This window comes from Lingula anatina, chromosome 7 (assembly GCF_051362555.1).
Source record: "Lingula anatina isolate TDL-2025a chromosome 7, LinAna3.0, whole genome shotgun sequence".
Classification (NCBI taxonomy): Eukaryota; Metazoa; Brachiopoda; class Lingulata; order Lingulida; family Lingulidae; genus Lingula; species Lingula anatina.
The window spans coordinates 21,575,786-21,599,988 of NC_141773.1; the positions used below are offsets into that span (position 1 = coordinate 21,575,786).

The 24,203-nt window shown below is 35.9% G+C and overlaps 2 protein-coding genes across 2 annotated transcripts; both read left to right on the forward strand.

Moving 5' to 3' along the window:
* The first annotated feature begins 266 nt into the window (after positions 1 to 266).
* LOC106158667 (isocitrate dehydrogenase [NAD] subunit beta, mitochondrial) lies at positions 267 to 5,835 on the forward strand. The gene is made up of 10 exons (XM_013534747.2): positions 267 to 419; positions 1,239 to 1,301; positions 1,601 to 1,749; positions 2,211 to 2,351; positions 2,610 to 2,742; positions 3,094 to 3,227; positions 3,594 to 3,696; positions 3,940 to 4,086; positions 4,619 to 4,774; positions 5,192 to 5,835. Exons 1-10 carry the CDS (start codon positions 375 to 377, stop codon positions 5,261 to 5,263), a joined length of 1,143 nt encoding a protein of 380 aa, XP_013390201.2. The 5' UTR covers positions 267 to 374; the 3' UTR covers positions 5,264 to 5,835.
* A 903-nt stretch (positions 5,836 to 6,738) lies between these two features.
* LOC106158663 (F-box/LRR-repeat protein 20) lies at positions 6,739 to 23,431 on the forward strand. The gene is made up of 15 exons (XM_087017076.1): positions 6,739 to 6,927; positions 11,571 to 11,638; positions 14,277 to 14,331; positions 14,501 to 14,575; positions 15,089 to 15,183; positions 15,480 to 15,548; positions 15,754 to 15,849; positions 16,273 to 16,399; positions 16,893 to 16,967; positions 17,352 to 17,482; positions 17,920 to 17,980; positions 18,324 to 18,368; positions 18,675 to 18,731; positions 19,003 to 19,215; positions 19,788 to 23,431. The coding sequence occupies exons 1-15, from the start codon at positions 6,859 to 6,861 to the stop codon at positions 19,893 to 19,895; spliced, it is 1,344 nt and encodes a 447-aa protein (XP_086873202.1). The 5' UTR covers positions 6,739 to 6,858; the 3' UTR covers positions 19,896 to 23,431.
* The last annotated feature ends 772 nt before the right edge of the window (positions 23,432 to 24,203 follow it).

Below are 24,203 nucleotides of genomic sequence, written 5' to 3' on the forward strand. Positions count from 1 at the left end.
TTCGAATCATGATAAAAAGTGCACGTGATTCAAGTAATTCGGCAACATGTATCTGGATGATCAGATAAGGCATGAAATGCCCCTATATCGTAAATTTAATGTAGGGGCCTACATGTATTTATTTTTTCCTTTATTTATTTGACAGGTTTGCCTCGTTTCAATCAGCAATAAATTTGCATTTGATAAATAAATAAATAAATAAATAAATAAATAAATAAAAATTAGCGTAATATAAATCTTGTAGTATATTCGGTTTGTTTAAAAATCAGAGAACAATACTACTTGGAAATTACGCTTTTTTCATTTACCAGTACCGATGAATCCGGGAACCAGCTGTATGACTGACCTTGAACTATTGTGACGTCACTGTAAACATGGAGAGTGCCATGAGGATCTTTAGAAGCCGTGGTGTGTCAAAAGTGAGAAAAAGTCATTAATTAAAGTATATTTATCGATAGTTTAATGGAGTGCGGTTTATGTTTAGTATAATGTAACTTAGAAGGGACCTTAGTGATAAATTATTTTGCGATCTCCATTAAATCAGCAGTGAAAATTGTAACGTTACATTTTGACGCTGAGTAGATCAATTGATGATTGAATCAGCCACTGGTGCTGGTAGTAACACCCCATTTCCATAGTTTAGATCGACCTAACTCCCTGGGGGTTCACGCTAAATAGCTGTCAGCCGGGCGGACACGTAAGTTAATTACCCTCTTACAGCTTGTAGTAGGCGGGACGGACATTTAAGTCGGATTATCTGAAAGTAATCTAGTGAGACTCCCCGCGGGGATAGATCGATCTAAAATCTATGGGAATAGAGCCTAAGGACACATGTAGCTACTTTATAGGTTTTCTCAAATTAGGCTTCGAACGTAGCATTTATGTAAAAAAATGAAAATTCTGTTTTTATTTATTTCTTTATCATTTGATTAGCTTAACTGGGAGACAGCCATCATATTTACATTGAACACTCATAAATCCTGACATAAACTAAATAATTTTTTTATTTATTCACTGTCGGTTACCCAGTAGTGACAGCCATACTGGTACAAGGAAAGACTTCACTGCAGTCACTCTAAAATTAATCTTCTAGATGGAGGACGAGTTTTGTTCTACAAGATATTTATGCATCTGTTATATACACCAGTTTAGCGTTTTCACTCCCAGTAAAGTTTGATTTTGTTTCAATAAAATATTTGCATACGATTTTGATGACACCACTTGTATTTCTGTTTCAGCTGACACACCAACTGCTTAAAAGATGCCTCCATTCATCAACAGTGGCACGTATGGCCATAACAGTAAGTTTGTCAATTATGGTTACAATTACTGACTTGGATAGGAAAGTTGTGACCTAAGTACAGCTGGCATACACAGCACAAATGTCAGACAGATGTACTTATTGTAAAAAAAAGTTATAAATGTATGAATAAATTAATTTTAAAAAAAGATTCAGCACATGTTTAACTAAGTCAGTAATGATTTTATCATCTAATTTCAGTCAAGAACATATATACTAGTCATGTCTGATTGTTATACTTCTTATATAATACTATAAACTGTTATACTGTACAATAATTCACACAAAATCTCAATTCAGCCTAGGTCAGAGCCAGTAAGTCATCCTGAGGGTAAACAAAGGGTCACTCTGGTACCGGGGGATGGCGTGGGTCCCGAGATAATGTCCAGCGTACAGGCAGTCTTCACTGACGCTGGAGTACCTGTGGAGTTTGAGGAGTTTCACATTAGGTAGAGTGTGAGGTTTGCAACCAGAGCCGCTGAGCCTCAGTCACAATTTCTAGTCACAAAATATTCTTTTATATATACTATTAATGTGATACATTGCAACCCTGCTGTAAGGTTGCAACATTTGTGCATTTGGTTATTATAGATGGATTATACACAGATGTATAGTTTTCACTAGTCAAACTAAATTGATCATGTTTTATGTCATACCTCATACAATGGCGATTGCCAGAGAAAGGGGTAACATCCATCAGATCAAGAATGTCATTTCAACACAACACTTTCCATTCATCTACTTTCATTGGGCATTGACCAAGACAGCCCAACTGATACCTTACCAGTACATATGACAGGCATTAAAAGTCCAATATCTTTATCACTGTTATTTCATCTCTCATACACTGTCCTACTGAATGACATAACACAGACATACTAAAATCAGCATTTTGCTTTTCTTGACATAGTGAAGTCAACCCCAAGATGAATGCCAAGCACGATGATGTCATCAACTCTTTCTTGACCAATGGTGTTGGTTTAAAGGGCATCATAGCCACGCCCACCCACTTCAAGGGCGGAGTGCTGCAGACTCTTAACATGAGGCTGAGGTAGGGACAATGGTATATTATTAACAAAACTAACACATATGTGCTTATTTCAAACCCAGTTTGTTTAACATGATTGCATATACAGTACAATTAAAATTTTTATAAGAGTATACCTCTGTGCTGGTGTAGTCTACATGTATTAGCCTAGTATCTCAGCCAGGGCAATGGGCTGATTGTGATATCACAATCTCAACCAACACAATTGCCACACCTAACACAATTGTCACAATGTACTAGTCTAGCCACAATGTATTTCAGGAAGGAAATGGACTTGTATGCCAATGTTGTTCATGTGAAGAGTCTCCCTGGGGTGAGGACAAGGCACAATAACCTAGACTTCCTCATCATAAGAGAACAGACAGAGGGAGAGTACAGTGCACTGGAACATGAGGTGAGATTGTGCTGTCTCAATTAACACAATCAGAAGAGACTGGCATGACTAACCCTCATGCTTGTTTATATTTGTTCAAGTCCATTAATAACATGAGACTAGATTCTTTTCCACCCATTTCATGCCAGCTGTGTTAGAACATGTGAATTATTTTTGCCACTGTCATTTTTCCCCTATTAGAGCATGCTGTCAATTTTTATACAGCATTAGTCCAAATACCTTAAGTGGATCATATTTTGCATTTAAATACTAAAATTATGTTCTATCAGCTTATAGGTCATTTTTCTCAGCGTTCCCCAGAAAGTGTCCTGAAGATTGGCAAAGATTGTTGATAGTTTTCCCTACTTTCAGAGTGTGTCTGGGGTGGTGGAGAGCCTGAAGATCATCACCAGAGAGAAGTCCAGAAGAATTGCCAAGTTTGCATTTGATTATGCCACAAAACATGGCAGGTCCAAGGTCACAGCTGTACACAAGGCAAATATTATGTAAATATTTCTCCTGTTCCTTGTCATGCTTGTTTCATGTATAGCAGTGTCATAAATATGTTGCCTCAGAAGAGAATTTAACAATTTTGTTACTTATATGAAGTAAGGTTGTTTAATAGTAACAGCACAGTTATTGCACTTTCTCTCATACATACATGTTCAAGCATGCGCACACACACACACACACACACACACACATACACTTTCCAATACATTTTATTACTTTGCTTTTTGATGCAGATAGAGAAGTTTTTTTTCTGTAACATTCACATGTCAATTTTTAGATAGAAAAATCTGAAATAACATGTAATGTAGATATTTCATGAAGTTAATACTATTTACTAGGAAGATGTCATTTATTTCCAGGAAACTTGGTGATGGCCTTTTCCTAGAATGCTGTCAAGAAATCTCAGAATTATATCCTAAGATTCAGTTTGAATCCATGATCATTGACAACTGTTGTATGCAGGTGAGAATGCCCTAACATTATGAAATGTTTATATATATATTAGAATACCAGGCAATGTCAGTTTTGACAAACATAATTGTGAATGATTATTTCGGTCAGAATAATTATGGTCTGTTGAAAAAAATAAAAATAAAACAATAAGAGGAATCTAAAGGTATTTAGGAGAGAAATGTTCAATTTAGTCTTGGTAAAATATACTTTCTGTGAAAGTGTGAAGATTTTAGAGCCTCCTTTCTATTTCAGCTGGTTTCTAACCCCTATCAGTTTGATGTGATGGTGATGCCAAATCTCTATGGCAACATAGTAGATAATTTGGCTGCGGGACTGGTAGGTGGCGCTGGTGTGGTGGCTGGTGAGAGCTACAGCCAAGATGTGGCAGTGTTCCAGCCTGTAAGTGCTACAGTTTGTGGTTACAGACTTATGCTTTAGATAAGTTTAAATTAGTCTTTTACCCCAGTAGAATTATTTGTAAATATAATTTTCATGGGTCATGTATAATTTGTCATCAGTCCTGGTAACAATTTTGTTCTTGTTGTAGTTTTTTTTAATGGAAGTATGTTATTTGTAGAATTATGTTACTGAGTGACTGGAAATTAATAATTTATGCATGCAACAAACATTTATTAATAAGTGAAAAAGTGTACATTAATTACATAAATTATGCACAGGTAATCAACTTCAGGAGAAATGCAGTGTGCTCCTGAACAACATTCATCTCACCAAGTTAACACCTGATGAACTTGCCTGCCCCAAACAGATGTGCACTTTTTCCACAGAATAACAGAATTCCAAGATTTTTAATACAATTTTGATAGGACTTATGATGGCCCTGGACCTCCCCATTGAATTAAGTGTTTTGTCCAATGATAAATGTTTAGAAAAAATTAAAAAATCCATATCATATCTGCTGTGTATATTCCAGGGTGCTCGCCACTCATTTGCCCAGGCAATGGGGCGGGACATTGCTAACCCTACGGCCATGCTTCTCAGTGCTTGTAACATGCTGAAACACATGCATTTGGAGTACCACAGTAAACTGATTGAAGATGCCTTACTCAGAGTGATCAAAGCTGGCAAGGTGAGGCATCATCTTAGTTTCTGTCACAAGGAATTTAGACCACATTATTTGTACATTTATTTTGTTTTGTTAATAAAGGGTTTCATTTAGCTTCCTGTAAAGAAAGCACACTGTAAACTGATCTACCAGTCATCATATATATGTTAAATTGTAAAAATTTGACTGATATAAAATGCACTATTATAATACTGATGACACTGTGCTATTTTGCATATTCTGTCTCAAAAATTGTTAAAATGGGGAGTGCTGCTTTGAACAGCTTAATTTTTAATAAAATTCATTTTATTTGAATCATTTGTCTTATTTCCAGGTGTTACTGTTTTTGTCTTAAAGTAAATAAACTAAAACTTGTTATTGAATTTTGTTTTTTTTATGTCTAAATTTTCATTAAAATTAAAAGATATATCTTATTTCCAGGTGCTGACTCCAGACATGAATGGGTTCTCCACTATGTCTGACTTCACCAATGCAATAGTGCACCAGCTTTAGTCTTAACACTACTAGTTCCTGGTCAAACTACACAAAGTCCGAGGCACAAATCGGTATCATTTCCACTTACCAGTTACCAAAAGCAACGGGGCACAATTTCCTTTTGCCAGCTCTAATTCTTTAGTCTTAGAATGGTATATCTTTGTTTGGTCATTCCAAACTAAAATGGTACCAACAAAATCCCCTGTAAAATAGAAAATGTTGACAAGGCTCTTCTGGCATTTGACATAAAGCTATAACATCTGTATCATTTATTACATGTTACACGAACAGGAAACAATCATTGAGATTATTGTACTTTAGAAATCATGAGACTGTGCACGAGATAAATTATTACGAGCGAACAAATGTACACTAGATATGATATTTAAATGAAAATTGGATGTAAATTTTTCATCCCAGTGACGTTGCTTCATTTACACTGAGTGTTGAGATTGTCTTTTCAATTGTGACGTCTTTGACTGTGTTATTTATTGATATGTATGGCAATACTTGTATTTTAGAGACGTGTAAAAAGAATGTATACATTTTAAAAGATATGAGGATATTAAACATAAAATTCTTCACATAAACCTTGTTTTCCTTTTTATTTATTTATTTATTTTATTATGTAATTGTTAATTTTTTGCTATCAGAAATTCTGTTATTTGCATTTTTAAGATGATGATAAAAATGATTAACTCTTGTTTTTTTCTTATGAAATTTAAAAATGTCAGTTTTTATCAAATGTTATCAATATCTCAAGGTAAAAGAGCTTTTTTTCAACCGTCTGATTCTGATGCATTTCATGATTTTTGTTTCAACTAATACTACAAAGTACATGTATGTTGGATCGAGGGGTCGAGCTCCCCTCTACCAAGGCCACAGATTGATATTTCCCTAGATATTCACAGATGTGTCTTTTGTTATATTATGGGACTTTTCTGCACTGCCCAGCGTTAGGAAAAAGTGTACAGATTAATAATAATCTGCGGCTTTGGTACCAGTAGAGGGAAGGATCATGTCAGAACTGTGATATTTTATCTGAAATATAAATCGGAAAGTTAAAATTACACCAGTGCGCATGAAAAGTGCCTAGATTTATTTTCTTCTGGAATGCTTAGTTCTTGCATTTATTATTCATTTGTTTGAAAAACAATTTCTTTGAATAATTACGTGAAAAACAGTTGTAAGCATAATGTTAAAGTTACATTCCTTATCACGTGCGAATTTCCCGAACTATGACGTCATGTGTCAAAATCAAAACAAACATGAAGTCATGGCAAATAAAAGGGTGCATGTGATTGGATGTTTTCCATCCTGCCAATTAACTCTGTTAACTTGCTTAGGGTATTAGTGGAATATTTTGATCTAAATCAACCTACATAGGAATTGATATCGTTATAGGTTTCTATATATTAAATAAATTGCACCTTTATTATTGACAGAATATCAAAGAGATACGCAAGTCTCGTTTCGGACGGCGTCATCACAGGCCAATCACAACACGCCTGACAAACTACTCTGGGCTTAATCCTTGGTGTTTTTATTTTCATTGCTGCATTAGATTTTTCAGCTGTTTTCGATGGAATTTGGCTAGATCATAGATTGGGACCATGAACCACCACAGTCACAACGGTCATTTCACAAATCACTACTCAAACCACGTGAAAACGAAGTCTGAGGTAAGTTGAAGGGGGTCAGGCTACGGGACGGATATTTTGACGCTTTTGTTGTCGTTCGAGATTTGTCCTGGCACGGAGGCTTAGCAGTGCCTAGCCGTAGATTTTTATTCCTGGGGGACCTATCACATATGTTTAATTAGAGTACAATGCTTTGGGTAATCAATTAGGATAATGCTGTATAATTTTTAGTCCCGAAAATAACATACACAGTACTTACTGGCCGAATATCCTTGAGGATATTTGGATTTAACTCATGGAGTGTGCACAGTATCTTTGCTCCTTTGTCTTCAGACTCACGTGCCCGCATACTAGATAACTATAACACAGTCAAACAAAGATGATTAAATATAGACACATCAGCCTTTATTCTCTTGCCTCGTGCAATAATTAGAATAATAACAGGCGAAGTCCGAAGTAGAATTTTGTTTAACAAAGACTGAAATTTAGAGTACACTTACTAGTATAATGTTTTCACTCAAAAATAATAAAACGGTACTAGTTTTTATACTCAAATGCATCATAACAGGATGTGATTCACTTAATTTAGGATGCATTTTACACAAAGAGATCAGTGAGGGACGGATATGGCAAATTTTAAGTTTTGTTGTGACATTCAAAAATTAGTAAATTGTAAATGAATTCTGAAAAAAAAAAAGCTGTTGATATTTTTAATGGGTGTGCAGTGAGAGGCAGTGTATGGTAAGGATGAGTATACAAGGTTTGTTTTGAAAGCTGCTTGCATGGGCCAGTCATGTTATTCACATATTTTACTCTATTTTTAACAGTTAATGTTGTTCTACCCTTGAAAATGCCATACAAGTTGTTTTTAAACTAGTCGGTGCTGTTTGTAGTGGTATGGGTGTCATGATAGACAGATAATTGAGTTCTAGCTGTCTTTCAAAGTATACTTTTATTTCCTTGCTGTCTTATCATTGTTGCAGTTGGAAATAGTGTTCTGTGAGACATACATATATAAAGGTGGAAGACTGTTGAAATTAACACTTTGGTAGGATTCTATTTGGTTGAAATGCCCCCCTCCCTTTCCCTTCCCTCCCAACACACACACACACACACACACACACAAAAAAAAAAAACAACAAAAAAAACCTGACGCTGTACATTTTTAAGAGTTACTAAACTAGAGAGCAGATTTTATCTAATGGCCGTAGTGTTTTCAAGAGCTGTGATGAGGATGTAGCACAGTGTACCTATGTAAAGCTATAATGGAGTTATAGGGGCATATTTCACCTCAGGCTGAACTTCTTGACCTCTTTTGGACGGTGGTGAGTGACATAAGAGGTCCATACAGAATACAGATAGGTTCTAAGTTAGAATCGTATCTGTTCACGCACTAACAAAAAGCTAACTTAGCTTTGTCCAGTGACTGCATTTATGCCCTCTTTCTCTCTCTCTCTCTCCATACATACACTAAGACATGCCAGAAAATAAAAATAATAAAAAAAATAATAATAAAAAAGAAGAAAAATGGAAGAAAAAGTTACAAATTTACATGGGTGACCCACTTGAATTCAGTAATGGTTTTATTGCCACCATAATTGGACTCTTATTTTACCCTGTGAATCCATTTTATTTCATGACCAATTTTTTTTCTTTACTTGCTTTTGGCAAAACAATATTTCAAATTCCAACATTTTGGAGTGGTGGTGTTAATTTCATCTTTACTAGTAAGTAAGGATATTGATCATGCCTTTGAAACTTGAGCACAGGATATATGAAAAGAAAAATGAAAGAATAACCAGAGTGAAAATCACATAATTTGTCTGTCTTTTGTCTTGATGTATGGGTTGTGCGATATTACCAAAAAACTCTCATTGTGGATGAAATATGCTTTCTCTTTCACTTTTCTATCATATTAATGTGATTTATAGTCTTCTGTCACATTTTAGAACCAAAATAGTGAAACCCTATCTGAGTAGAGATTTTATTTTCATTATCAGTCAGAAGCTTGATGTTTATAAAGAAATTGTTACCCTAATTTTTTTTTCATTGCTGGACAGTATATGCCAAGAATTCAAAGTTTGACCTTTTGAGCAATCACCAGAATCACTAGTCCTTCATGTCACTTTTATTGGTCCATTGTAACAACCTATGCCCATTACTAGTACATTTACTTGTCATTTATGTAAACAAGTCATAATAATGTGGACATGAAAACTGTACTTATTTCAGCTGGTCAATACGTATTGCTCCTTACTGGTCATATTGTGCTGTCCTGTGGGAGTCACTTTGACATCCCGTGGGGTCATTTTGACAACCCCTGGGGTCACTTTCACATTCCCAGGATCATTTTGAAATCTCCTTGGAGCCACTTTTTGCAGTTTCAGAACAGATCCGCGGATCAAATATGGCTGACCCCTTGAATGGTTGTTGCATAATGCCGTGGAGAAGCAATTCAGTGTCTTTGGCGGCAAGCTTTTTAGTGGGTAGCCATATTTGATCTGCAGATTTGTTAGTCCGCTGTTCTGAAAGTGCTTTTTGACATCTCCCTGGGGTCACCTTGACATCATCTGATGTCACTCTGCTCAACTGGGGTCACTGACATTTTTGTTTTGGAAAAAGCACATACTAGTAAGGGAGGTGCCATGGCAAGTCTTAAAGTAACGTCGCATTTCCACTACAGTTGGGTTTTTCTAACTGATGGCTACCTGTAGTAAGCTAAACACTAATAAACGGCTTGCTGATATAGTTTGCCTTGAGATAGCCCATTTTTATTGGAAACACAGCAACATTCATGACCAAAATAGGCCAAAATGACAAAGCTGTGTGCCGAAACGTCCAAAACCTATTCAGACATCAGACTATCTGTGGTGAAGAGGGAACTCTCAGTGAGGAAACGGAGATCTTTATAACCCCCAGATGAATGAATTTCCTTGTCTTGCCATACTTCTTAGCTATCAACCATAGTGCCTGGCATTAAAACTAGGCTGATTGTATATATATCTATAACTAAAAGTAAAAAGCGCTGACAGCTTGAAGAGTCTTCCTGCCTCTCAGTATCCCTGGCCTAATAATGATGTGAGCCATTGATCCAATGTCACTTGCTGCAGCTCCAATGTCACCAGCCACTTCCAGGGCCTCAACAGGTGCCTATTATGAATAATATATGACACACTCCTGTAAGAACTGCTGAAGGCGAAATACTGTTACTGTTGCCACACTGTACAACGTGTGCTGTACATAGTACATTGATTATTATTATTGTGGTGCAGGGCTTTGGCTGTGTATAGTACCTGTCCATCTGTGAAAACATCCTATTAAAATTTTGGACAGACTATTTTTCAAAAAAAAAAAAAAAAAAAAAAAGAGAGAGATTTTTTTTCACTGATATCCATGGAGCATAACTGGCCTGTCTTACTAAGAGAATGAATTTATAGATCCTATAATATTTCAAAAATCCTCGCTGAGCCTCTGGTGAAATGACAATAATACAGTCAATTCAGAATTTTATTCTGCATAAAAACTTCTAATTTCATTGTTTAGCTTTTAGTGCCATATGCTTACATTGCTGACTGTCTTTGGTTCTTCTGATACTGCTTTCTGTTTACATGTAAACTTTTTGAATTGGATTTTATATTTTGAAATGAACTGACAAAAAAAACCCCTTTGAGGAAGTGTATGGGCGGCGGTTTATACAAAAATGCAAAACACGATTAGTCGTCATCGTTATCAGATCAGTCGAAATGAAAACACGATTTGTCGTCGTCGTTATCAGATCAGAAGGCAAAATACGACTAGTAGTCGTCAAAACGCAACTAGTCATCATCAAAACGCAACTTGTCATCATCAAAACGCAACTAGTCATCATCAAAACGCAACTTGTCATCATCAAAACGCAACTAGTCATCATCAAAACGCAACTTGTCATCAAAACGCGATTTGACGCCAGATGGCGCCCATTGTACGAAAATCTAGGCCAAGTCACATGATCCACAGTGATCAAAATGGCGGACGTTATTGAAGCAGCATTATCATATTCCTCGCTCGAACTCGAGAATTATCTCTACGCGTACAATCTAATAATGATATTATATATATAATAATATCTGGAACTTGTGAAATGAGTACAACAATAAAGCAGTGCTTCACAAGTGTGTGTTTTTGTTTTTTTTAAATTTATAACATGTCCAAATTATTTAATAAATTATTTAATTATTTATTATTTCGAGAATTATCTCTACGCGTACAATCTAATAATGATATTATATATATAATAATATCTCGAACTCGAGATAATTCTCGAGTTCGAGCGAGGAATATGATAATGCTGCTTCAATAACGTCCGCCATTTTGATCACTGTGGATCATGTGACTTGGCCTAGATTTTCGTACAATGGGCGCCATCTGGCGTCAAATCGCGTTTTGATGACAAGTTGCGTTTTGATGATGACAAGTTGCGTTTTGATGATGACTAGTTGCGTTTTGATGACTAGTTGCGTTTTGATGACTAGTTGCGTTTTGACGACTACTAGTCGTATTTTGCCTTCTGATCTGATAACGATGACGACTAATCGTGTTTTGCATTTTTGTATAAACCGCCGCCCATAGAAGTGCCCTTTTATCATTTTTTACAATTTGGTGAATGTAAAAACTTCTTTATGACCGTAAAATATTGTTTCTTTCAGTTATCCCAAGTGTCTGTAGATGAAGATGCTTTACTAAATAAGAAGTTACCAAAAGAATTATTACTGAGGTGAGTGCACATCAAACTCAATGGGTATTGCCAATTTAAGTGGCACAGAAATGAGCTCGCAATATATGCTCACATTGTTTGAGGTCAGAAGGTATTGTAAGTTCAAAGGCCAATGAGAGGTCAAAGTTAAAGGTCATTTAACCTGTAACCTCTGACCTCAAGTAATCTGATAACATATGTCCCTGTATCACCAGATAGTTTTATTACTAATAAGTAGAAAGTAATGAGTGCAGCATGTGTCATATATAGTCTGTTAATCAATGCAAGGGACAGGCAAATGCACAAAAGAAAAGAAACCTTGGACAGGGGTTTGTGAAATTAAGAAAAATGTTATATCCTTCAGGTCTTTGTTCATATTTAATTAATTAATTAGTTAGATTTTTGTAATTATGATTATTTAATGTGGAGGGCTGCAGATGGCTTAACATTATGGCAGCATAAAAAAATGACACTTGAAATTAGATCAGCAAATATGCAGACATATTCACTAAGTCCGTTGCTTTTCTTCTGATAAGCTTATCAATTGATACAAAAACCCATGAGCAAAGATGTGTGTTTTAAGAATTGAAATTTTATTTATTTATTGTTATTATTTATTTATTTATTTATTTATTTATTTATTTATTTATTTGAATATTTTTTCATCAGATTTCTCTGGTACTGTTAGATGTAACTAAGCAGTGATGGCATTGGAAGTATTGTGAAGATGGAAGGGATGTACAATTACTAATGCAACTTTTTTGGGAATTTCCTTTTCAAATTACCAAGTCCAGACTGTACTTTTGCACCATGTTATTTTGGTGTTTTCTTCATTAATCTGATGTCTTGGAAATTAATTTAAACTAACATTCCCAGTCTTCTGAGGGGCTCCATGCCTGGACAACAAGCTGTGGACTAGCATATTGATTACAATCAATACTGTTGAGTTAAAAAGTAAAGAAAGGACAATTATTCTAGTCTGTTAGACTGTTCACAGTGAATTTTTTTTGACCTTGCAAAGGCACAATAAATCTGCGAGGACTCTCGCTGAAAGCAATCAGGTCAACAGATGAACACATATATCCTCTTGTTTCCAGTATACTGATATAATCATCAGCTTTTTCTCATTCTACTAACATCAGGAGTTTAAAACCTGTTTATTATTATTTTTTTGAAAATGTTTCAATGTACAATGATGTGCTCGTGTCAATATTGTTTTCCAAGTAAGGCAGCTACTAGCTAGTATATACATGTGGTGATTTGTCCTTCCATCATGAATACGGGCTGAGTATAGTACATATGATATCCTCCTGATGCGATTTGTATTTAAGTTAATATACAAGAGTTCGTATTAAGGATGATGATTAGTTTTCAGTCTTGGATTAAAGAAGTTCACACAGACCAACTGTGTGGCAAGCGTCAGTCATTTCCTGATGAAAATATGAGTCAGAATATGGAAAATGTTGTTAAAAGGGGGGCAGTTCCAAAGATAGAAAATATTTTTGTTTTGAAAAATCATATATATATATATCAGGTGATTGCATTAATTGGAATGGTGCTACATAAATTCAGTTTCTGCACAAGTGATTGTGTGTGCAATGTGGAGGTTTCATTCTTTTTCTTACAGTAGTAATAACTGTATCCATTTATCATATGGCACTTTGGCATTTATCTCAATATTTTCTGCCGTGAATGAATCTTAATGGGAAAGACTGTAATTCTCATGGACCTTAGCTTACCTATTAGACTGCTCAAGTACATGCTATCTATATGGATATTGATTCAGAGCTGAGTCTTAAGGTTAAATTGGGATGCTGGATATTGTACAGGTTTCCGGTTGGATAACAGTGCCTTTTATCTAGGTCAAAGGTCAAATCAGGACATTGTCTTTTTCGGATCATTGATCAGATTGGGACAGGGCTATCTATGTAGGTCTTTGTGGGAAATGAGGACTTTTTCATAATATGTTATGTTATTTTCAAAATGTGTTATCCATGTACAGTACATGTGTAATATTATGATTATCTTGCTACAGTTTCTACAAGGTCCTTTTCTCACCATGTGTGCGTTACACCTGTTTGTATTAAAATACTTTTAAAAGGAGATTGACAACTTAATAGCTTTTATATCACATTATCATGTACACAGTTAACCAGATTAATTTTGATTGGTTGAGAATCTAAGGAGTAAACTTGTGAAGGTGAGTGACCCCCCCCACACACACACGCACACATAAAGTACACACATATACAGCAAAATCACATGCTAGGTCTCACCAGTTCATTGAAGTGATATTTAATACTAGTACTAATACGTGTATCTCAGGGTGTGAAAAGGCCCTAAGGCTGTATTCCCAGAGCTTTTAGATCGATCTATCCCCGCGGGGAGTCTCACTAGATTACTGTCAGATAATCCGGCTTAAATGTCCGCCCCGCCTACTACAAGCTGTAAGGGGGTAATTAACTTTCGTGTCCACACGGCTGACAGCTATTTAGCGTGAACCCCCAAGGAGTTAGGTCGATCTAAAGTCGATCGATCTAATCTCTGGAAATGGGGTCTAAGAGACAGACTGATACATCAGATTAGGTATTCAGTACAAGCAGAAATGTAGTTCTGTTAGGTAGTAAATATCTTGACCCAAATATTCTTTATTTTCTAGGATATTTTCTTATTTGGATGTGGTAACACTCTGCAGATGTGCACAGGTGGCAAAGGTAAGAGTTTTTCTTCTGTTTAATTCCAGTCAGTTCATGTATTTAATGTTTGTGTTCACAGTTTAGATGATACTGATCAGTAAGGGGATGATATATTAGATCACACACACACACGGGCACGCACGTACGCACACACACTATCATAGATAATTATTATTTATACTTTCAGTATTGGAACATCCTAGCATTAGATGGCAGTAACTGGCAGAGAGTGGATTTGTTTGATTTCCAGACTGATGTAGAGGTAGGGTCTGATAAGGATGGATAGTAAGGGCCAGTTCCCAATGTACTTGTCGACCTAACTACTGTGTACTTACTCCATGGGAACACTTGCTGAATGCAGTTAATTTTAACAGAGTGACACGCCTCCTCTTGTTTCCATTGTACTTCTATCAGAACCACCTTTTCTTTATTGAACTCAATGCCAGGAGAATGCATAGTGGTTGTTTTAAATCAGATTGCATTCAGCAAGAGTCCCTATGGAGTTAGTGCAATATATGAATGTGGTGCTGAATTCTGTTTATAATTACTAGTACTGTAAGTAGAATTACTTATGACATTCAATAGAAAACGCCCTTGTAAAGTGATACATGTATACAGTATGTGTATATTTCAAGTCATGTGACCTATTTCATGTCATGTGGTACATGTCCATCACAAGTCGTGTTATATATTTTAAGTCATGTGATACACGTTTTAAGTCATGTGATATACATTTCAAGTCAGGTGATGCAATGCGTGTGTATGTATATTTCAGGGTCCAGTGGTAGAGAACATATCAAGACGTTGTGGAGGATTTCTCAAGTCACTAAGTCTGAAGGGATGTCAGTGTATAACAGATGGTGCTCTAAAGTATGTGTCTTGATAATAATGATAACGTTGCTTTAATAAACTACCAGCATGTGGAGGCATTGTTGCAGCCATTGAGCCAATACAACTTATTTAATAAACCAGAAGCATTCAGCATCTCTCAATAACCAGATTGCTTAAAGCTGGATATTAGAAGTCTGACACATTACAAGGTTGCATAACCTTAATGGATTTCTTTAGCTTTAAGCAATGTTTACCTGGATTTCTTTGTAATGTGAAGGTGTGTTGGGTGAAGGTGACAGACAGTATGTGATTATTGTTTTCTCTTTTCTTTTCAGAACATTTTCCAGGCAATGTCAAAACATAGAAACATTGAATTTAGACAGTTGTAAAAAAATTACAGATAGGTGAGTCTCTCTCTCTCTCTCTCTCTCTCTCTCTCTCTCTCTCTCTCTCTCTCTCTCTCTCTCTCTCTCTCTCTCTCTCTCTCTCTCTCTCTCTCTCTCACACACACACCTGTGAACACATTGAAAATAGGTTTAATGACATGTACTTGCAGATTTTCATTCAGATTATTCCAGTTTGCTAACTATTTCAGTCTTTCTGTTTCAGCACATGTCACAGTTTAGGTCAGCACTGTAAGAAGTTGTCACACCTAGATATTACTTCTTGTGCAAACATTACCAATGCCAGCTTGAAGGCCCTGGGGTAAGTTTCACGCCAACTCCTTCTCTCCTTCATGTAGCCAAGCCTTACCCACCAGAAATATGAATTTTAAATGAGTACATTTAAATACTAACTTATTGGAGTATTTTGTGTTACATTAAGTCTGACTTAAACTTGTGGAATTGGTAATTTTGTTGTCATGTCCCAGTAATTTTCCTTTTATATTTGTATGATTATGACATTGAATTGTTATCTTAAAATTATTTATCCTAAGTTCAGAATTTTCATGGAAATATTAACTCAGTGTTTTTGTGAAAAAGTTCAAAAAATGGTTTCAAAATCCTAACATGCTCCTCAGCCTGCAGTTTAAGATTGAGAAGTTAAATTGAGAAGTAAAATATACCAAGACGTTTATTGTTAATTTTGTAATAATGGTAAATAAGTCTAGAGAGTCCATTTTTGCAGAGAAGGCTGTAAACATTTGGACCATCTGAATATCTCGTGGTGCGTCCAGATCACAGACGAGGGACTCCAGTGGCTTTCCAAGGGCTGCACCAAGCTCAGATCTTTTACCTGTAAAGGTTGCCAACAGGTAGGACTGTGCGCGCGTGCGCGTGTGTGTATGTGTGTGTGTGTGTGTGTGTGAGAGAGAGAGAGAGTTTTTCTTTTTGATGTGTTTGTATAATGGTTGCCAACAGATAGGACTGCATATGTGTGTGTGTGTGTTTGCAGGAGAGAAAAAGAGAGTGGAAGAGAGTGTGTTTTTTCTTTTTAATGTGTTTTTATAACGGCTGTATAAAGGACTGTGTTGTATAACATTTGTGATAGCCATTTATGGAGATGTTTAGAATGAGTAAGGTCCAACAAGTCTCCTGGTGTTGAGTAGTATACAGAATTACTGGTGATTTTCTGAGTATGATGGGAACCAAAAGGGACATGTTAGTCTCTTAATCTGACTGCATTCAGTTGGAGTCCCTGTGAAGTTAGGTTGAAAGGCCTCTATGCCACCCTTAGTCTTGACTGTAATCTCTTCACTTTTTAGTTAAAAGAATCAAGTTAATACTTTTGCATGTGTTATTTTTCAGATAAATGACCAAGGAATCAAATATTTAGCAGAAAATTGTACAGAGCTACGGACATTGAACCTACATTGTTGTTTTGTGAGTCATCTTCCTTTGTTCACAGTTTAATTGTAGTATTACTTTGAGGAAAAAAAAAAAAGATTGATCAATTAGCCAGATGCAAAGTGCCTTTATCAGAGATCTAAAACAAATATTATGGATCAAAAGCATGGGCTAATATATTGATATCTGATTTAGTCTTAATGTTCTGTTATGTATCATTTATCTATTTGTATTCCAATCATTGTAATTATTTTGCTAACATTAAGCCTAATTATGGATATTAGAACCCAGTGGTAAATGAACATGGACTGACCTACTCTCTCTTCCACTTAATGCTACCATAACATACCACCATTAACACATTCCCAGCTACAATCTTCCTGTGCCAATGTTTAACAGTGAATTGCTGCGTTATTTCAGAATATTGGCGATGATGGCATCCACCATGTCAGTGATCATTGCCATAACTTGCAATCGCTCTGTTTGTCTGGCTGCTCACATATCACTGATGCTTCACTAGTAGCACTGGGGCAAGGATGTCATGAGTTAAGGTGAGTTGGTGATGATAATAATAATAATGTGTTGAGCTCTCTGTGATACATATAATTATACATTTGTAAGCTTCCTTTACTACAGCTACAATATAGGTGTGCATTATGATATTAAAATAGCCTAGAAGTGCATTTAAAAAAAAAAAAGGATGAGTAACAACAGTGGATAGTGTAGTCCAGGGCTCCGTAACTTGAAAGCATTGCAAATTGTGACCGAGCGCAAGCGTCTCGATTCCATAACTCGTCATTTACTTGCCCCATATAGGCCCTAATAGCCTCGAAATGAAAGGTGATTTGCAATGCTTCCGAGTTACTTAGCCCAGCTTTGATGAAACCCCACCCAGATGTTATCCCTACCACTAAGACCCTGGGGTAACAGTGCTTTGTGTTATGTGTCTTATTTGTGCGTGAACTGTATTCTTTGTTATTCTCTTCAGAACACTAGAGGTATCAGGTTGCTCACAGCTCACAGATGGAGGGTTCCAAGCACTTACCAGGGTAAATAAATTAATTACATTGGTTGGTGTGAGGCAGGCGTTATATATGCTATGTAGTGATATAAGAATCTCAGTATTTTGGTAGAATCAAGTCTCAGAGTGGCACCCAGCAACAGACAGTTTTGTGTTAAAAAGAATATCCAACACTTTGTTATAAATAACATAATTTGTGCACTTTTGCCCCCAGAATATTTGCAACTGTAAATATAATATTAAAAGACATTCAGTAGAATCAGTGATGTACACTTGTAATATTAGATGAAGATGATGATTATGAAGATATATATATGTATCTTCTTGTTTCCACTCGTACTTGAATTCATCTTTTCATTCATTCATTCCAGAATTGCCACATGCTGGAAAGAATGGACTTGGAGGAGTGTCTCCTGGTAAATTATTGATATATTTGATTATTTTATTTATTCAGTGAAGCAGGTATTTATAGATGGACATGTGGTATTATTCACGGAGGTTTGAGATTACAAGCTAACTGGAAACATAAAGTTTACAAATGATTTCACTGAACTGTGTTAGTTGGCTGCACTCTCATGGAATCATGATAGTGATTTATACAGCAAATATAAATGCCAATATATTCAAGATGGTGTGCTACTGTGTTCTGCTAGTTTTTAAATGTCTTATGATATGTGTGTATCAGTTTGTCTGGTGAGTGACATTTTGATGACTATTTTCAGATAACAGATGCCACTCTCGGGTATCTTGCTATGCATTGCCCATTACTATCAAAACTGGTGAGTAAGACCTTTGACATTCACATGTTAACATGAACACACACACACACATGTACGCACAGACACACACCATTACTAAGACACTTGTGGCACATTGAATGCTAAGAAGTACTTTTTAATTTTTTTCACCATCCAGCTGTTATTGGCTTTAAAAATTTTAATCACTCAAAGTGAACTGATACCGACAGTATTTCTGATTTTAACTGAATTGTAAATCACTCACTGAAAAAGAAAATGACTCAGTGTTACCATTATGTCTTCCCTCTTTCAGAGCCTATCACACTGTGAACTTATAACGGACGAAGGCATTCGCCATCTTGGCGGTGGAGCATGCTCAACAGAACACCTGTCAGTCCTGGAGCTGGACAACTGCCCTCTCATCACGGACGCCTCGCTGGAACACCTGATGGGTTGCCAGGGCATGGAGAGGATTGAGTTGTACGACTGCCAGCTCATCACCAGGGCAGGGATCAAGAGATTAAGGGTATAGAGTCCTGTAGTCATACACACATTTTATAGTGCATGCACACATTTACACACACACACACACACACACACACATTGGCAGACATTCACTAACACATTTGCAAATGCACACACATTTTAAAATACAAACGAGTGCACACACACATTCAAGCATGCACACACACAAAGACACAAGATGCAAACATGCACAAACACACATTTAAACATACAGACATGCACGCAATGCAAACACACACACACACACACGGACAGTTTGACCAGCTGGCTGACCTCTCTAGAGTTCTTTATTCATACCTTCCTACTGTTAGCTGAAATGTTAAAACATTCTCGTAAATAATATGTCATAATGTAGTTATAGTTCTGTCTAGACCTCTCCGGGTGTTGAAATGTTTTACTTCAAACCACAGATGATTTAGTTTCAGGAGAGGTCCCACATAACTATTGTGTGAACTTGATGTGTGCTTGAATGCTCTCCCTCCCCTATCCATAACCTGAGATTTTGACTTATTTGAAGTTAATTCTACATGTATAGTCACTGAATAGTTAGCATTGGTCCTGTTTTCTTTGCAGAATCACCTCCCAGACATCAAAGTTCACGCCTACTTTGCCCCAGTGACTCCACCGCCCTCTGTTGGAGGAAGTAGACAACGCTACTGCAGATGCTGTACAATATTATGACGCAGCAGGTCATGTGACACTTTTAGGGACAATTGCAATGACAATTTATAGGACGGCATTAGTATCCGCCATGAAGTTTTTTTTTTAATGTTACTGCAAAGGTGACATGTTACCACACCTGCATGTATTATAGCCTAAAGGTTAATATGTGTTACCATGTGGCTGTATTGCTGCAGAGATCCACATGCTACTGTACGGATATATTACCATACATGGACATGTTACCATATATGGACATGTTCCCATATATGGATATGTTACCATATATGAATATGCTACCCTATGTGACACGTTGCCCTTACCTATGAAATAACAGAGATGTGGTCTGTAAACATATCATCGATAATCTTTGACACATGACACTTGCCATGGGGTCGTATTGATGATTGCCAGGAATGCTTAGTGGTTGCTGTTAAGTAAAGGAGTTAGCAGCACTGAGCGGGCAGTACAAGGATGTATTAAGAAGAAGTATTACAATACAGGATATTATGGAATAGATGCTGGTCAAATCACCACTTGATTGATGTGCTTGAGCCCTAGCTGAACTACCACACAGGTGATGAGGAATGGATGTTACCATGGGTTTAGTCGGACACTTGGAAATGTGTTACCATGTAGGTGTTGCACTGGAGTCACAAGTTACCATACATGTTACCATGGGTTGAGACTCTATTGATGAAGTGTGCCACCACCTCACACAAGATCATCTGGTAATTCTTGTGAAAACAGGTTGATGGATTTCTGAGGATTCACCATTAAAGTGCTGATGATGTGTGTAACCTGGCAAAGAATGAAGGAAGATGATCCATTTTGCCACACAGATGCGCCATGCTGCCAGAGATTTGTTACCAGATTTATCACAGGTTTTACCACAGTTTTGTATGTTTGATCAGAAAGTGAAGATGCTTGTTATTCTTCAGGATTGATTCAGGTGACAACAGTTATAACCATGTGTTTGGATGTAGAAGACATTCTTATGTGTCGTTCACTGTGTGATCATCACAAAAATGAACAGTGGTGACCCCTATTGCAAGAGTGCAGTTCTTGGTCATAACTCGTCTGAAGATTTTCCAGTCACTTTCTTTTAAGAGCAAGGTTATTTGAATTGGGAGTCAAATGCCATTTGGAATGGTGTGTAATGTATAGAAAGCAAAATTTCCTTTAGAAGAATGATGTCACATTGAAGGCTTTGTTTTGTGGATTGTGTGCAAGGGGTTTTTGTAGTTGCATTTCATCAGCAGCAATTGGTCTTTCCCATGGGAAGGTTTTTTTCGCTATTGTCATAAGTTTCATGTTGTGAGTAAACTTCGATGATTGCACTTGGAAAAAGTGAAGGGGGCAGCGAACTTGGTACTCTTTTCCTATTCCTCTTTCACCTATGAAATCATAGATAAGCTACTGCACAGCCAGCTCAGTTGTCATGGTATTATTAGCTAACAGGGCACTGTCTCTTTATTGTGTGTGCAGAAGGCTCACCTTCTAAGGATCGCGTACGATTTTAAAAACAGTCTTGGCAACAAGTTGTTTTTTAAACATTTATTGGGACATATGGTTAATGTGGCATTTTGTTTTTTTTAAGCCAGTCATTTTATTCATTAAGCTGTTTTACTGTATATGCCAATAAAACACAAAATATCACTGGATAAGACTGCATTTATTTATTTTTTTTATTATTTGAATTTTTTACATTGTTTTAAAATAACTTTTTGGAGAAACAGAACTTGTAAATGGTTAAAACTCAGGTCACTGAAAAAATACAGTTGGATCCAATGTTACTGACTGTTAATTGATTTCTTAGACAAGGGTTAAAAGAGAACCTTTTATATGGTATACTAAGTTCGTATGAAAAACATGAAACACTGTCATCAGTGGGCATTGCTTGGTCAGCAAGAAAAAAAAAATCATTTCACTGTTGCGTATGGTTATGCCCATTTTGAAATGAAAAACTGCATTATCGTCATCCTGAAAGTCCCAGCAAAGAGAACGTGTTTTCTCCGACTTTAAATGGTAATATTTGCCAATGTCAAGGCCATCAGTATTGTTAGTGAAAATTAGGTCAGGGTCTCTGTGAAGATGAAAAACAGTCATATTTGATTTTCGCATAGGGTATGCATGTACACCCACATCCCTTAGGTGTAACCATTTATTTATTAAATGAGTAAATGGTTTTCATGAAATTCTTTCAGTTAAATATGTTAAAGAAAATATATTTGCATTAAGCTTGAGGGGGCAAATTGTTCCCTTGCATTTCTTGGTATCGTGTCACATTCTTTGAGAAACCCAAGGGGCTCTTTAGGTTTTTTTCTTGATATAATGATTGTGTATGTTTTTTGGATATATGTACACCTAGAAACCTATGGTCTGTGTAGAAATTCCCTTTTAACTTATAAAGGGCTGCACAGTAATTACGTTTTTTATCATTCTGTAAACTAATGTCGTAAATTGAGCTTAATTTATTTTGTCTGTTTGCTCCACAATTTCCATGCTTGAGCTGGCAGCTTCTTACTTGTGGTGATATTCAGGATTTCCAGCTAGACTGTTACAAATCTACTTTAATAGTAAAGGCAAATATTAGCATATAAAGACCAAATTCATGTGCTTTGTAGGGTAAAAGCATGAAACCCAACTCTGACTGATATTATTGCATGGATTTCATAATTGTCCTGAATACAACTGCAGCAAAGTGGTGCTGCATTTCTTAAATGTCTAAGTAGGTGTTATCTAACACTCATTTCTCTCTCTCTCTCGGTTGCTGTAAATTTAATCTGCTCTTAGTCTGATGATTGGGTGGGGGTAGTCAAGCAGAATGTCAAATGCAAGGTAAAAAATGAGAGACGATATTTGAAGTTTTTCATCAGAGGGGAGTTAAAAGCCCAGGCCAATGAAAAACTTTGTATATCATGGACAGTGTTTCATGGAAACTTGTTTTATTTCATTTTATGAATTTTTTTTCACCAATTCAGTTGGGTTGTTATTTATTCAATTAAAGAAATAGTCAGCCTCCACGAAACTACAAAGCACTTGCATATAAAGCAGGTTAAATGGTAAATTTAAGTATGCTTTTTACGGTTACATACTTCATGTATCAGACCTTTAGAAAGCTTGCACTGTATTGGTATCATATCTGCATAGCAGCGATGTTTTGAAAAGAAATGCCTGTTGCTGTGCTATGTGTGCCAGTTTTAAAAGTTAAAGGTTCAGTTTACAGCTACGGAAATTACTGAAAAATATGTGAGGTTAAAATATTATTTACATATTATCATTAAGCTGGTAACATATTACAGGCATTATTATAAAATTATTATTATTATTTGACATGCAGTGATGTGAATTCAAGTATTTGCTTGTCTTTAAAAAAGACAACAAACTGTCTAAAAAATGTGAAATGGTGGGGAAACCCCAAATGTAAAACGATTCTTTTATACTTATATGTGCACTTGTAGGGTTTCTTTTGACTATGAATTCTTATTTACTCATTTAATTTATGGAAAACAAAATGAGAATAAAAACTTAATAAAAATATATGTCAAAAACTACACTGTTTTTTTCTCATTAGCTTAGAACTTCCTATAGATTTCATCATTAGTTACTAATAATGAAAGAAAGTCGCACACACAAGCAAATTTGAAAAATTGTATTTACTAATGGTTTATAACTCCAATGAAAGTGCTGAAAATAAAAAATAAATTCTCTTTTTATATTCTGTAAAGAAAATCATCATAGCTGCCTGATAAATCATTAAGACCAACTTTTCTTAATCTGAACGGAACATTATTAAAACATGGTATTGTATCAGTGTGACTGGTAAAACGAAATCTTTGTGACTGAGAATAATTCAACAAAAAGCTCCTTTCTGTTCATAAAATAATACAGAACTGGCATGAAATGAAGACTGACATTTCCAAAGCACCAAGATCCATACATTTGTGGCAATTCAAAACCTGCAGAAATGGGATTTGAGATGGCCCAAAGTCAAACGACTCCGTATAAAATCATGGGATCATGTGATTTGGCGGAGATGTCAGACTATGCACTGTGGTTACAAATCAGACAAAATTGAACCATGGGTAATTACCTGGTTGTTTTCTCTTCAATTGACAATGTGTGATTTGACAAAAAATTGGTATCATGACAAAATTTATGGACAGAATACATAATATTTTTGCTTAAATTATCACTTCTATATCTGCATGACATAAAATATTCTTGTGTAAACTTGTCATAAAAATCAAATATCAAATAATCAAATAATGTGTTGTTTTAAATACATTTTGTGAAATTAGCATGAAATAAAATAATCTTTCTCAT

Excerpts from the sequence above, each read along its gene's own strand:
- LOC106158667 (XM_013534747.2), top strand. The coding sequence starts at position 375 with ATGGAGAGTGCCATGAGGATCTTTAGAAGCCGTGGTGTGTCAAAA. Across the intron at positions 2,743-3,093 it reads ACAGTGCACTGGAACATGAG|AGTGTGTCTGGGGTGGTGGA; the intron begins GTGAGATTGTGC and ends CCCTACTTTCAG. Across the intron at positions 3,228-3,593 it reads GTACACAAGGCAAATATTAT|GAAACTTGGTGATGGCCTTT; the intron begins GTAAATATTTCT and ends ATTTATTTCCAG.
- LOC106158663 (XM_087017076.1), top strand. The coding sequence starts at position 6,859 with ATGAACCACCACAGTCACAACGGTCATTTCACAAATCACTACTCAAAC. Across the intron at positions 16,400-16,892 it reads CCTGTAAAGGTTGCCAACAG|ATAAATGACCAAGGAATCAA; the intron begins GTAGGACTGTGC and ends GTTATTTTTCAG. Across the intron at positions 19,216-19,787 it reads CAGGGATCAAGAGATTAAGG|AATCACCTCCCAGACATCAA; the intron begins GTATAGAGTCCT and ends TTTTCTTTGCAG.